Source organism: Colossoma macropomum, unplaced genomic scaffold (assembly GCF_904425465.1).
Source record: "Colossoma macropomum unplaced genomic scaffold, Colossoma_macropomum, whole genome shotgun sequence".
Lineage (NCBI taxonomy): Eukaryota > Metazoa > Chordata > Actinopteri > Characiformes > Serrasalmidae > Colossoma > Colossoma macropomum.
The window spans coordinates 41,067,785-41,084,187 of record NW_023494805.1 but is presented as its reverse complement, the minus strand read 5'-3'; the positions used below and the strand labels follow the sequence as shown (position 1 = coordinate 41,084,187).

The window sequence follows — 16,403 nt, the reverse complement described above, 5'->3', positions numbered from 1 at the left end:
TATTACTCTATTATCCATATAACAGTTATATATATGTTGTAATATACATTATTAAAATATATATCATACATTATATATATATAAAATAGCTAAATGTGCTCTTCAAAAAACGAAGACCAAGCAAGCCTAGTTTTACTGCACAGCCATCAGCTGCATAACAAGTATCTATGATACAGTATAGAGGACAGTCAGTCACTATTTTTACAATTATCACTTTGTAAAGTTACATTTATTAGCCAATGTAACATTAGCTAGGTTAACGTCAGCATCCTATCATTGTATAACAGCATTAATAATAATAACAACAACAACAACAACAACACCGCCACGACCAATAATAACAATAATAATAATAATAATAATAATAATAATAATAACAACAACAACACTAAGTTCAGAAATCATTCAAGTAAATTCAAAGTTCAAATCTTATTTAAATAGTATTGTTATAAAGGACTCTTATTATGATAGCAGTGGCATGTGAGGCACTATGCTACGCTACCGTCATCCGGCGCTAATAAAGCTGATCAATCTGCGTTCTCCATGGATTCATTTCATAATTCTGACACGGTGTGTCCACTGCATTGTCAGATTTAGCTCTCCAGCTAGGTCTAAAGGATAATAACAGACTGTTATTCATACAGTAACATATCTATCAGACTCTAAGATGATTTCTACTCACACGAAATCTAACAAAAGTCTACCGTTACTCACAATCAGGCGCAGAATCTGAAAAATTAACATTTTCTCTTCAGAGTGTAAATATGTGACCACTCATTCTCCAGCTGCTAGCATAGATTTTAGCTCAGTAATCAGATTTCTCAGTGCATGTAAACTCTTACTCTGATTTCTATCGGATTTCTCAGTCTGTGCATGCGCGAGATCAGACGGTGGATGCAAAACACTAGTGGAGCGGCGCTGAAACAAAACACGAAATAAAGGATTTAAATATTTTTCATCTTCTAGATGATGTTTCTTCATATTTCCAGGTAAAGCGGCGCGATGTTTGAAAAAAAGCTGCGGCATGAAGTTTGAGTTTTACGTTGGCGTTTACATCACGTCTTCTTCTGTGAGTTTACTGGCTGGTGGTAAAGCAGAAATCTGATTAGTGTCTGACTCCTGTAGACACAGAGTTTCCCATTATCTACTTACTCAAGAGCATGTAGATCAGATTACTGACAAAATCTGATTTTCTGCAGTTATCGGATTATTGAGTGCATGTAAACACTCAGACATCAAAACTCTCTGATTTACATTCAGGTCCACTTGTTAATCATGTACAAGCTTGGTAACTGAATCCTCATCACTGACCAGCTGTTCAAACGTAGGCTAGTTGTGTCGTAAGTGTTTACTAAGTTCAGGTTAATGCATAAACACTTACGGCTGCACCACACAAACTAGTTTTAACGTTGAGCTTAGTAGTTACTAAATATTTACACCTCCCCCCCTGAGCAGGTGTACATTTTGCGGAAACCATCAAAAACCGCAAAAAAAGCACAAAGAGGACTAAAAACATGATTTTTTTGGTTCACTAAGCTAAAAATTCTAAACGCTATACGCTGATTTTACTCACAGCTCTAATCATCGCCCTGGGTTAAACTCCGAGCATGAAGCTGAACACCCACAGCTCCAGCTCTGAGACTCAGCAGCCCAAACGGCTAAACTGAGGCTGCTGTTGTGTCGGTTGTCCAGAAACAGTCATTTAAAAAGCTGCATATTCGGTTTTCTCAGGGAAATATTAAAGAATAAACAGTCGGTGGCTGTAAATGATTAGTTTTATTCAGTTTAACTTGTTCACGTTGTTCTTTTCTATGCTGGATATTTATTCCATTGAAAAAGTCAGAGGCATGGCAGCAGGTTTACTGGTCGGTTCTGAACATATTATTGTGGGGCAATCAAATTTCGTAAACAGATAGTTTGAAACTAACTCGTGTAACTAAGGACTTAGTAAACACTTTACGCCCAAACCTAAGTAAAAACGTACGCAAACCTGGTGCAACCCAGTCCTGGAACAATTAAAATTAGCCAAATAAATCAGTTTATATATTAAGATAAAAGAAAAAAATCCAGACAGATGGAGCTCAAATAGAGGTACTCGCCACTGTGCTATTTCACCTGTTATTAGATCACTGTTATCATTAGACCCACGATGTCATTTTCTGTATGTTCATTTTGTATGCTCTCATTGGCTGCCTCAGTGGAGGGGGCGGGGCCGCTGTACAGTGTTAGAGCTCCACTACGGCTGCCGTAGAGCAGAGTTTAGAGTTTAAACCTTCTCAAGTTTTTGAGCTTGTTTACATTGAGAGCCGAACAGTCACCATGTCATGAGCATGTGTCTGCCTAGCATGTCAGCACACAGCACTATTTAACGGTGATGCATCATAAACTGCTCTGAAAGTAGCTCTGCTTTACTCGTTTTTCCACTGCTATAGTAATGCTAGCTTATGCTAGCGTCCTAATGGGATTTTCAATGTTATGTTATGCACAAAGCTAACAGCGGTGCATTTAGATTTACTGCAGCTCTCCAGGTTAAACACAAACATCTTTACTGTGGATGTTACAGTATGGATGTTGACTCAAAGCCTATCTGGAGCCTATTAGCTATATAAAACATGAATTTAGACAATTTTTCATCAAATTAAAATCATAAGAAAATTTCTCCTCTTTTTCCTACGAACAAAAATGTGGTACAGATTGAACATCTAGAATTTCGCTGTTGTTGGAACAAAACCTTGCATCTCCAATTTGCTAACTTTACAGGAAAAGGAAAAGGAAAAAAAACGTACTTTACTTTTAATGAAAGTCAATGGAACCAGACTTTTTTCCACGTAATTTTGGGCCGTTTCTTTTGGGCCATCATCATGAAATTTACAGACAATGTAAAGGCCAACAAGCATTTTAAAATTCTGTAATAAACTGAAAAATGGAGATTTTGTTCTGACAACAGCGATTTGCACTTTCCAGTTTAGTGACATTTCTAAAATGATAAAAAAGCCACTTTAGTGACTGTGTTAACATTAAAGACTGAGTCAAAAGTTTAGGAATACAAAGTAACCAACTAATTTGGTCATATGTTGGTCATATTTTAAGTTTCCTTGCTTAGCTAGGTGACGTTAGCTACATCGTTGCTCGTTACTTAGCTAAACCACCTCAATTAAACAAACAAGGCCGTTCATCATGAAATTTACAGACGATGTAAAGGCCAACAGGCATTTTCAAATTATGTCAAAAACTGAAAAACGGAGATGTGAGGTTTTGTTCTGACAACAGCGAATTGCACTTTCCACATTCTAATGAACTACGAGTGAGAATTCATACAGAAATCCAGCATAATTTTACTGAATAACTGCATCTTCTAAGGGTTTTAAAAAAGAAAAGTTTCACATTTGGCATCGGTACCAGATTCAAAATGGGAGTATCAAACTATAGTCTAACAATATTCAGCTTTATGCTTCTCCTGAATCTATTCCACTAAAGCGACCAGCGAGGCTTTTAGTTCACTAGTACATAAAACACAGTTAATTCCCTCATTCACAAAGTTCTCAAACACACATACCAATCCTCTCCAGTAAACAAACTCCTCCCCCGTGAGGAAGTGAGTCAGTGCAGTGTGAGGTTCTGACCTGCTCTGAGCTCCTCCAGAAGCTGCTGATGTTTCTGCCTCCCCCGCCTCAGAGTGCGGAGAGACGGGCGATGATGAAGGCTGCTCCTCTTCCTCTCCACACAGCGACGACACTGCAGCGCTGCCCTCTGCGTCCTCCGGCTGACCTTTACCATCTGAGAGAGAAAGAAAATGAATGAACGAGTGAGAGAAGAGAGCGAGGCAGGGGGAAATCATGCTTTATTTAGCTGCAATATCAAAACCTCATTACTCCATTTTTCCCTTAAAATGACCAGCAGCGGTTGTGTGCAAAACGCTTATGAAACGATTTAAAGGAATTCTAGCTTATCACTCACACCTGACCGGGGATGAACTGGCCATTTGGACTACCTGAAGAATTATGAGCCTAACAGACCACAGAGGGAGGAGAAAACGGAGGAGACATGGAGAAAAATGCACAATAAAAACAGCAACACGTGACAAAATTCAAGACTACAGTTTATTATCTAGACATTAGCAGATTGAGGGACTGCAGAATTTAAAGTGGACGAAGCATAGCAGCTTGATTACGATGACCAACGTCAGTTACTAGCATGGTGAGCAAAACCAAGAAAGCTCTCTATCTAGCAGCCACACCAATAATAATAATAATAATAATAATAATAAAAATGTTTTTATTTATATAGCACTTTTCACGCTGGTGGCAGTTCAAAGCGCTTTACAGACAGGTGATAAAGTTAAACAGTAACACAAGAAATTATAAGTATTAATTTACAATCATAAGAAAATTACACAGATCAAATTAAAAAGAAAAACACAACGAGACGTAGAGTTTTAATTAAACGCTGAGTCAAAAAAATATTGTTTATTAAAAGTGAGCTTTGAGCTTGACTGTCTAATAAAAGGTGAACTGAGCTCCACAGTTTAGAAGCAGAATAACTGAACGAGTCTCTCCGTTTTCTGTATTTTTTCAAAGGGTGTCTGTAGAAGGCCAGTATCTGCAGATCTAAGATCTCGTGCCAGAACATAAACAGACAGACACTCTGATGTAAGCGATGCTTTAGGGTCATTTAAAGCCTTAAAAACTAGCAGCAGAACTTTATACTCTATCCTGAACGATACAGGCAGCCAGCGCAGCTCTTTTAAAGCGGAAGTGATCTGATCTCTGTGTTGTTGTTGTTGTTAGGAAGCTGATGCATGTTGTACGAGTTGTAAAGGACGTATTGTTTTCTCCAGTAAGAAGATCATTACAGTGATCAACTCTGCTGTAACAAACGCATGAACAAGTTTCTCTGCGTCGCTCTGAGGTAGAAAAGGCCGAACTTTAGCGACATTTCTCAAATGATAAAAAGCCACTTCAGTGACTGCGTTAACATTAAAGACTGAGTCGAAAGTTTAGGAATACAAAGTAACCAAATAATTTGGTCATATTTTAAGTTTCCTCACTTAGCTAGGTGACGTTATCTACATTGTTGCTCATTACACAGCTAAACCACCTCAATTAAACAAACAACAATCAATCAATCAATACTTATTACAGTCTAAATGAAGTGACCAGTGATGGCACACTAAAGAGGATACAAGGAGAGGTTGAAGGTTCTTCAAGGGTTCTTTAGTAAAGAAAACTGTTCTATATAGAACCATGAACACTCAAAGCACCCTTTGCATGATTAAAGGGTTCTCTGCATAATGAATGTGATTTTCAGACTGATGGAGTGTGTTTTTTTATATGGTTCTATATAGAACCATTTTGAAAAGGGTTCTATTTAGCACCAAAAAGGGCTCTTCTTATTGTATAGTGCTATATAGAACCACTTTCTAAAAAGTTTAACATGGAACCATCTACAGTACATTCTCCATCAATGTGAAGATCCGTTTAACGATGCAAAAGAACCCTTTAATCAGACAAAGGGTTCTTCGAGTGTTCATGGTTCTACATAGAACCATTTTCCGTAAAAGAACCATCATTTTTGAAAGTGTAGTATCAATATGTCAACGTGAAATTTCAACATCTGTGTGTCTGAACTAGATCAGCAAACAGGAGACGCACTACTGATAAGAACCAGGCGTCGCCATGACTACAACACAAATAGAGACAACTTACTATCCAAAACCACCAGTGAACCTCCATGTGTCTTCTGAGTTTTATATGGAATGTCGATGATCATAAAACCAGTGGTAGAAAATACATTTTCTTTGGGGACTATTTTGCCTCATAACACCCGGGAATGTGCCTCTCCGCTACCAATGGATTTCAGAAGCACAATTTAGGCCAAAACTCTATTTTAAAACTAGTGTAAAACAACATCTTGCACTGATACAATCCATCAGGCAGTGAATTCACAACCATTTCATGTAGTAACTTTCTGTGAGGGAGCTTTTAGAGGTGGACGTCTGGTTCCTATCACCACCACTGTGAACAGTTCTGACTCGGTATGTTTCTCTAGAACAGAGCGTTTCACACCAAACAGCTCTGAACGGCTTTGTTTACATCTTCATGATTGAATTAAGCAGAAACTTCCACCTAAGAAGCTGCAGACTGCTCACCCCAAGGACTGATCTACGGTCTACAGGGTCGCAAGCAGACGTTGCTCAAAACAGACCTAAAGGCCTTATTGGCATCCAAACACCAAACTATTTAAGGATCTGGAGCTTTGGCCACAAAATGTACACTCAACTCAACACCACTTAAGTAGTGGCGGTCACATGACAGGCTGTCAAGTGCGGCCAACAGTCCAGAAAAAAAAAAAGAAAAAAGAAAAAAGCACAAGATTAGATTTTAAAAAGCTTTTAGAGCATTAGTCTTCTGCTGGCTCCCACCGCACCTCAATCTCAAACTGAGAGAGAGAGAGAGAGAGGGAGAGAGAGAGTGAGAGAGGGAGAGAGGGTATCCCGACGGCAGCGCTGTGGCTGGAGTCAAATCCTTTCAATTAGAGTCTAAGAGTGGAGCCGTGTGGAGCCCAGCGAAAAAAATCTCATCAATCCTGCTCAAGGACTGTTCGCTGGCAAGCCTCTTAAAAGCCCCTCCTCTGCAGCCAGAGCGTTGAGTCACAGCGGCTGCACGGCCGGGGTGGAGGGGTGGGGGGGGCGAGAAAAGAGAAGATCAATTCAGGCCTCCAAGTTGTGATTTTGTTTACGGTGGAAAAGGCCTGGCCGCTCCGAGCCTGAGGGGGAGGGGAAGAGGCTGAAAGAATAAACTGATGGGGGGGAGAAAGAAAAGACGTGGGTGGGGGGAGTTAGGAGGTGTAAGAGAGAATGGAGGAGAGGAGTCGATGTGGGAGGGGAGAGAAAATAAATGAAGGAAGTGGTGGGAGAGGCAATGATAAACGACTCTCTTGCGGCTCTTTCAGTCCAACGCAGCTAGGATTAGCATTAGTGCTAGCGAAGGTTTCGGTATCGGAAAAGACAGAAATGAAAACGTGCCTTCGCTAAAAAATTTCAGATTTCACGATGCACTGAATCGTCTCTCCTAAAGAACCGTAATTGAAACGAATCAACCACTTAGTTATTTGGGGAATTACTGAGACTCGCCATGACGGTTCACTGGGGCAGAAGTTTCACAGCATCATGAACTCGACTTCAAAGTGACCGTCACAATTCACAACAGAGGAGCACCGGCTCTTTAGCACGCATTCAACATGATAAAAAGAGGCGGTCACTGCCCACCTGTGCTTTTCCCCCCTCAGTAACAACACAGGATTATCAGCAACTTGTCAAAACTGAATTTAAAGCTGTTGAGTCTTACGTAAAGCCTTGGGTTCATTACACAAGTTTTAGCCCTTGTGTGGTGTTCAGGTCTGTGGGACTCGTTTTCAGTGTTTACCAAAAGAAAAAATGATGTGATTTATTATTATTTCAGCCTCAGATTCTTGGCCTTTGCTCAGTTTCTGTGAAGAACATATAAAATAACCCATTTTCAGTGTCTTCACTCTGTTCACCCCCCACACATTTATACTACACATGGTGTTGGGTGAACCTGCGGGGAGTAAAAGTGTGGAGGTGCTGTGTCCTTCACTCTGTTCTCCTCCTACATGGCCTGCTGTTAGTGTGTGTGTGTGTGTGTGACGGTGGACAACATGGACAGGCTGCTGACTGGCTACAGCTGCTGAAGGAGAACCCTACGCTGGACACTTGTGATATTTTAAACATCTGGTATTTTTAAAACATTTTTATGACTGTATTGATTTAAAAACACAATAATGTGGTGGGTCCATCAGACCACTGAGTAACAACACATCAACACCACACAAGGGTTAAAGACATTATAAAAGACTGGGCATCTCACACTGACCAACTGGTTTTTTACAGTTTTTTTGGGCGACTGCAGTATTAGGGATCACACACTACTCACCTTTTAAGCTGCTGAACCGAACGGAGCTCACTGAACTCACTTTACTAGGAGACGCAAATAAACAAACATGTTGCTCCTGCTGCTGTTTTCTCTGCTGTTTGTGCTGAAACAGTAAAGAAGCAGCAGGTAAACGTTTAAGTGACGGGCGCTGACTTAAAATGTGATCAGTTTGGTATCTTTTTGAGTTTTAAATGTAAATAAACTCGATTGTGCCTTAAACTCTGCTCATTAAAAAGCTTCGCTCCACACATGAGCGACTTTCCGCCATTTTTCTTTGATTTCTTGCAGTATTTTTTCTTTCGTGCTCTCAGTTTTCATTGGCTGTTGCAGGAATCCGTTCAGACTGAGTAGTTGATCAGTTTACACAACATCTCGCTCAGTCAGGTTGAAAAAAGGCAAACATGTTTGATAAACTCAGACTGGTCTGAAATGCGATCGGGAGGCCAGAAATCTGAGTCTGCACCCCTCAAACACGACTTGACTCTCTCTCCAACTGTCGACTCCAACTGACCCAAAAATCTGCAGACTAGAGCCGACCAGCTCTGGCGCAGCCAGACTGAGAATCAGGTCTAAAATCAGGGTTAAAGTCATGTAGCGTAGCCAAATGAGCCAAGACAACTGGTCAATGCACCAGTTATGGTTGTTTTTGCATCAAACTGCACATTTACAGGAGTGGACAGGCAGTGATAAGTGTCCGATTCAGACAGCAGCCCTGCAAAAGAACCAGAAATAGCCCACGCACAGCTAACCAGCTATCCAAGGTCCATTTCTGGGAGCAGAATGTCAAATTTTGGCTTATGTTTGGCTAAATTTGGAATTTTAATGACAAAATAATGAATACTTTTCCCAATATTATGACTCAGTATGTAGGAATTATGAATCTTTTTTACCAAAATAACAACTCTCTCAAAATAACTACTTTCTCAAGTAAGTATAACTTCTCTACATTCTTAGTCAACTTCTTAAAAAGAAAGGAGTCACTTTTTCAACATAAGTCAAAATATCAAGAAAACAGCATTATTTTGAGATAAAAAGTCAACAGTTAAAGTCAAAATGTGTACACACTTCTGCCAAGAACAGACAAGTGGAAAAAAAAAAACATCATGCACAAACAATAACTGCTCTTTCTCTTCTCTGTTGGAAATGAGCTTCAACAGAAAATGAAAGCGAGTTAAACGGGGTTTTATTTTGTGCTGGTGACACAAAATTTCAGGAAGGCTCCTGCAGCTATATTATACCAGGAAAGGAAGATAAAGGGGGCGGGAACATGAAAAGGAGGAGAAAAGGAGGAGAAGAGCGATGGTTCCAGGCTCACCTGGCTCCTGTGCGCTGCCAGACTCTGCTGTCTCCATCCCGTCCACACTGTCTTCATCTTCAACCACAGCTTTCCCCCGACCACGACTCCTGAGAGAGAGAGAGAGAGAGAGAGAGAGAGAGAGAGAGAGAGAGAGAGAGAGAGAGAGAGATTTTAACCTAGAGACGTCTATCACTGGCTACACATACACATAAACAATAAATAAAAAACATTACATTTGTGTTAAGAAGCACTCAGAAATTTCCATGACAGAAATCGGAAATTTACAAAAGAAAGAGTCAAATATCACACTTTCCTTTTCAGCCTGTAAGAGAGAAATATGGCCGAAATTCTGACGGTCTACAATAACGTGTTAAAATCTAAGACTTTAGCAGTAATTTGAATAATAATGACATTGAGAAAAATGATTAAAATGCTGTTTTTCCTTTGCTCTTCTGTGCTGGTCAACTCGGGCGCGTTCGAACAGCTGGAGCAGCAGGTGATCAACAGTGAAAATATCAGCCACACAGAACTATTTCAAGATCTCTACAAGTAATATTAGACAAGCAGTCTGTAATTTCTGTTTCTTTTGAGTATCAAGAGGAGACACAACATTCTCCATACAGGTTTCACTGCGCTTGAAAATGCCCTGCGAGCACACAGACGCCATCTGTAGACTCGGATCATGAAACGATTTAAAGAATTCAGAAGCGACGATGCAAAAAAAGTGCCAAATAACTATTTAAAAACAAAGCACTTTAATTTACGATGCTGGATTTTGTGGCAGATGCTGTAGCCTACATACTGCAACTGTTTTAGTATGTTCATTTTATGTAAACTGTTGATTGTCAGCTTTTTTCAGTTTCTATTTTCAGTCCAGTATATCCTGCACTTTTTTAGGATATTTATTGAATGGATCACTAGAATTGAGTGTTTAATGTTGCCTTTATGGTTATATTGCACAATAGCAAATGGTTCTTTTTTAATTTGATATTTTCTTCCGTAATTTGCTTAAATGAAAGGAAAAAAAAACAAGCTCTGTACTTGCGGCACATAGAGTCACATCCAGTGCAAGAAATGATATTTACCACATCCACGATGAAATAAAGCAGCCAACTAAGAACTTGTTTACATGTTTTCATATTTTAATTCTACCAAAGAGACAAGCAGTAACCTGCCGCTGACTCGAGTGAGTCACAGAGAGAATGAAAGAGAGAAAGGTGAACAGCGAGGGATCTAGACAGCATCTGTCTGGAGTTTGGGCAAACCTGACTGAACATCTGTTTTAATCATCTTAAACATTCAGGCCAATAAACTGAGAAATATGTATTAATTTATTTCTAAAGTAAAACATTCTGAAACTTCCTCAAGGAAGTGCTTGAGAGAATGATCAAGAATGTAAAGCTGCATTGAGACAAAGTAGGGCTACTTTGAAGAATCTAAACCAGAACATAGTCTGGATTTCTTTAACATGTTTCTGGTCTCTGCATAGTTCAACTTAGTAATAGTTTTGATGTCTTCAGTGTTTTTCTACAATGCGGGAAACGTTAACAATAACATGTACCTAAACTTTTGACTGGTCCTGTATGCTGATCAGGAGTAATCCATAATAGACCACAAAGTGAAACCACACACAATTAAAACAATAAACAAATAAAATAAATTAGCCCAGGGGTCAGCAACATACAGCTAATTTACTGCCCTGTTGCTCCACAGCTGAATCAGACTAGTAGGTAAAAATAAAATAATCCTCCTTTTAGTAAAATAAAGCTCTGCTGATCGTTCAACACAGTTTAACAGTAAATGGTCTTAAACTCTGGAATTAATGTAGAACTGCTGATTCACCCTTTAACCCTGAAGATCAGCGCAGACTGCTGGTCACCATAGCAACACAGACAACAATCTCGACTAGCTAGTAGCTAACGAAACGGCAAAGAGAGAGATTTAAGACGAACATCGATAATCTGGAGATGAATGGACTTATTAGGGTTTATAATCACTCCAGCTGGTTTCCTGATACGTTTAATCTGCAACGAGAAACACAAAAAGTCACGAAGTTGAAGTCGCATCTCGTTCGCCAGCTTCTTGTTCTAATTGTCCCGTTCCACCTTAAATGGTGCAGCAGTTACATCCTGGCATCTCAGGCACCTTTTAAGGTGGAACGGGAAAAATCGAACAAGAATTCAGCGATTCAGCCTCATAAAAAGTCGAACATTGAGAGACGTTTTACTAGAAACGATTTCATTTTTGAGGAAAAGTTTCCTGCTGGAGATGAGAGAAAAGCAGCTATAGCTGAGCTAAAGCTTAAAGCAGAGCAAAGGAAGTCTGTGTTTTTGTTTACATTTTTATCCTATACTAGTACATCAGCACATACTGATACATATTTACAGCCAAGATGGTAAAATGGACATAAAATGTTGTGGCTCCCAAGGTGGATTTTTGTTGAAAGGACAAAATGTCTCTTAACATTTGGGTTGCGACCGCTGGACTAGCACAACATAACTTTAAAGGTAAGGAAAGGTAAAGAAACCAATGCAGCCGGACGGAAATTCACAACCATTCACAAACAAGTAGAGCAGAAACAAGCAGGGAACTTGTTTATGTTTTCATTTTTTATTGCTGCCATCCAGTCTAGCATCACCCTGCGGTTCACCTGAGTGAGTCATAAAGATCTTTAATGCATGAATCATCAGCGACCATCTCTACCCCAACTTTCACCAGCACCCTGCGGCGTTCTCCCCGTTGCTAAGGAACGTGAAGCTGCTGTATATTTAATTTCTGCAGATGATCAGAGACGAGGCCTGAGAGGTTTTCTCTTCGGTTCATCATCTGGGCAGATCAAACCGAGGCTGAGGAAGACCACGGGTTCACCCTGCGCTCACCTCACAAGTGCAAACTGGCTGAATGTGTGTGTCAGGCGGTGGCGGAGGGAAGAGGGTGACTGAAAAAATTCAACTGGAAAAGAAGATGAACTGGCATTACTTCTCACCGACATCAGAACATATTTGAGCGTTCCGATGGGGAACGTAAACAGAAACAGCGCGGCTATTGTTCTTCTATTTAAAATATTACTCCCCTCTTTCAATCGGACAGAAATTGTATTTGGAATGGTCTAAATCGGACTAGTCCAGGGGTCGCAACCCAACAGAGCCATTTTATCCTTTCAACAAAAATCAAACCACCTTGGGAGCCACAATATTTAATGCCCATTTTACCATCTTGGCTGTAAATACGTCTCAGTATGTGTTAATGTACTAGTATAGGCTTAAAAATATAATAAACAAAAACACAGACTTACTTCGCTCTGCTTTAAGCTTTAGCTCAGCTGTAGCTGCTTTTCTCGCATCTCCAGCAGGAAACTTTTCCTCAAAAGAAGAACGGTTTCTTGTAAAACGTCTCTCGGCGTTAGGTTTTTTACGAGGCTGAAGTCGCTTCGCATTCGCCAGCTTCTTGTCCTAATTTTCCTATTCCACCTTAAACGGTACCTAAGGCGCCAGAATGTAATCGGCTGGACCATTTAAGGTGGAACGGGACAATTCGATCAAGAAGCTGGCGAATGAGAAGCGACTTCAGCTCTGTGCTGAACGATCAGCAGAGCTTTGTTCTACTGCAAAAGAGGATTATTTTATGTTTCCTTACAAATCTAAATTCTGCTGTGGAGCCGCAACAGGACTGTTCCGATTGAGGTGTACACATGGAGGTATTCTATTCTGATTGATTATTGAGCTATTGGTCAGATTATTACCGGATTATCAGGCTGCATGTGTCACTGCTGAAGTCCTTGATCATCCAGTATTGTGCAGCAAACAATAAAGGAGCAGAGTGTTCTCCTGCCTTTTTTAACCCTAAAGGAGGAATCAACATCGCTAAAGCACGCCCCTGATTATCATCCATTTAACGCAGACACCATGACGTTTCCATGGCTGCCTGCTGCCCACTGGCTGTGTACCACTATAGTGTGCTGAACGGCAGTATTTTCATCAGCTGCGTATGAGTGCAGCGTACATTTTTACCTGCTCAAGTGCGCTTTCATCTCCTTTGGCCATTTATCTACCAACAGCCGCGTGTGATGACGGATTAAAATGTTACTAATGTTGACATTATCATTATTTACCATGTACAGCTCTCACGAACCCCCAAGGTAGTCATGAAAAGAGGAAAGGATGCCATTCAAATTCCATTCATATAAGAACTTCATCATCTCAGTCTCTCTCATGTCACATTCAGCTGGCTAGGAAATAATCAGCTCTGAGAGGAATACAGATTTACGCTCTGCACATTCAGTCAATCCACTTTATAAGGTACACCTACTTCGTACCTGCACTCATTGGCCATTTTATCTGAAACACCCACTCTACAGATGCAATTTGTAGGTGTACAATTAGAGACTGCAGCTACCAGCTGCTCCACAATTTATCAGCCCCCACCCTCAACAGAACGGGACCACACCAGACATGGCAGTGTGTGGTGCTGGTACAAATATATCAGGTACAGTAATGTTGCCGTTTTGAAAATATTTTTTTGAAATATGAAATGGTATCAGTATCGGCACGAATATCTACGATCATCCACCAATAATTAATAATAAACAAACTCCAAATCTTCCAAAACATGGCAAAACCTTAGACAGCTGTGCCACTGAGGAGCCCAATATGAGTCGCCTGTTGAACTATGGCAGCTAAACAAGAATAACCTCCTACATGCTATAGCAAAATATTACATATATATATATACATATATATATATATATATATATATATATATGTATATATATATATATATATATACACACACACACACACACACACACACACACACACACACACATATATATATACACACACACATACATATATATATGCACACACACACGTTTATAGATATACAAGGTGATTCAAAATATCAAAATGATTCATTTCACTTCTAAATCATTACAGGACAATGCAGTAAATTGTGGTTTAAATGACAAAGTTTATTATTACGTAATTTTACAGCTTAAAAAAAAACATACAGAAAATAATGCAGACGGGCGCATGCAAGCTCCGCTGAACAGCTCCACCTACAGCCTTTAAACCACCTCTACCGCTCACACTTGCCTGACTTTTGCTCCACCCCGTGAAGAAGACAGTGAGGCGTCAGTCCGTGACCACAGCTTCACGTCGATTATGAGTCTGTTAAGTGAGCTCGTTACTGAGGGGGTACAATATTTTTAACCATAAATGGGCGCACTCTGAAAAACGTTGAGAATTCCTGCTCTAGTCCTCTAACCATGGTCAGTTTCTGTCTACAGAGCCACTTCCACTTACAAGGCAGGTGTTTCTAATAAACTGGCCACTAAAATGAAATAAAAACGACTATAGTGTGTTGGGTTTTAGAAACCCACCAAAGCACACAACGGAGGACTGCATCGACTCCACGGAGCTCCATGAACACCTGGACATCTAACATCTCCCTCACAGTTCTGCCCCGGGGCCATTTCCTCTCAGCCATGTCCGCTGGGTTATTTCTCAAGTCCACTCTCAGCACAGCACAACCCCACCACACTAGTGTGGGACAATACGGACTGAATTCAATATTACGATTTTTTCCGTATGTATCACGGCCTCAGATGATGTTTCAGTTTGCATAAAAGTTAAATGAGCCCATGTTTCCTGAGTGCTGCTTCTCTACCTCATATAGCTTGTTTTGATGGGAATGTTTTGTTTGGTTCTTTAAAGTTATGTAAGCCGTGTTATCTTGGGTGAATTTATATCGGGGATTGAGTGAAAATGCAGCCGTTCAATCTTCTTTGAACACAACGCCGCCCGCAACACAACGCCGCCAACCCAAACAACACAGAAGTTGTGCAGGGCGGAGAGGTACATGCAGGGCGCTGTAAGGAAAAAATAGTACACAAAAAACATATTTTTCCAAATTTAGCACTATTTTACCGTTATCTGCGTGACTTATAAAACTTATTAGACGCATGTAAGTTCACTGGTCATTTTGAATGGCAGATAAAATAGTGATATTTGTAGTGTAGACATACAGACGTCTGGTTCCTAGTACTACAATGGTGAACAATTCTGACTCCGTAAATTTCTCTAGAAAGGCGCATTTCACACCAAACCACTCTGAATGATTTTTTAAAATCTAAATGAATGATTTAGTAATTTTGCAAATCAGTGGAGTTCCCCTTTAACTAATTTTTGCGGTTTCTCAGAACGAGTAGGTCAGTATGCGAATGTTTGTGATAGCAACTGATTAGCTTCACAGCAGCAATCAAAGTGATAGTTGGCTTACTGTGTTGTGCTGGTCTGAGTGGATCAGACACAGCAGTGCTGCTGGAGTTTTTAAATACCTCAGTGTCTCTGCTGGACTGAGAATAGTCCACCAACCAAAAATATCCAGCCAACAGCGTCCTGTGGGCAGCGTCCTGTGACCACTGATGAAGGACTAGAGGATGACCAACACAAACTGTGCAGCAGCAGATGAGCTATCGTCTCTGACTTTACATCTACAAGGTGGACCGACAAGGTAGGAGTGTCTAATAGAGTGGACAGTGAGTGGACACAGTGTTTAAAAACTCCAGTAGCACTGCTGTGTCTGATCCACTCGTACCAACACAACACACACTAACACACCACCAACATATCAGTGTTACTGCAGTGCTGAGAATGATCCACCACCCAAATAGTACCTGCTCTGTGGGGGTCCTGACCACTGAAGAACAGGGTAAAAGGGGGCTAACAAAGCATGCAGAGAAACAGATGGACTACAGTCTGTAACTGTAGAACTACAAAGTGCACCTATATAGTAAGTGGAGCTGATAAAATGGACAGTGAGCGCAGAAACAAGGAGGTGGTCAGATGTTATGCCTGATCGGTGTACAAACGCTTAACACGCTATGACAGTAGAATATTATCATGCCTATACTGCTCGTTATCTATGAATGCAAATAGGGTTTAAAATCAATAGCTGTTGTGCAGTTTACTAATAGAGGTGATATACAGCCCTGCAGTAGCTTAAACCTTCTGCCCTCACGCTCCTCTCTCTCCCTCTCTCTCTCTCTCTCTCTCTCTCGCTGGTGTTTCAGCATCCCTTTGACAGGCTGACACACAAACACACACAAACACACACAAACACACAGGGCTGCCCACAGCAAGACCGCAGCCTGA

General features: G+C 40.5%; 1 protein-coding gene across 3 annotated transcripts in view; it reads right to left on the bottom strand.

The window, feature by feature from the left end:
- Nucleotides 1-16,403, bottom strand: part of kmt2cb (lysine (K)-specific methyltransferase 2Cb) — a 151,759-nt gene that overhangs the window by 113,803 nt on the left and 21,553 nt on the right. For all 3 annotated transcript variants that reach the window (XM_036597087.1, XM_036597089.1, XM_036597088.1), the window contains exons 3-4: nt 9,268-9,356; nt 3,624-3,777 (exon numbers count right to left, since the gene is read on the bottom strand). In XM_036597087.1, coding sequence (XP_036452980.1) covers nt 3,624-3,777; nt 9,268-9,356 — 243 coding nt within the window. The remainder of the gene's footprint in view (nt 1-3,623; nt 3,778-9,267; nt 9,357-16,403) is intronic.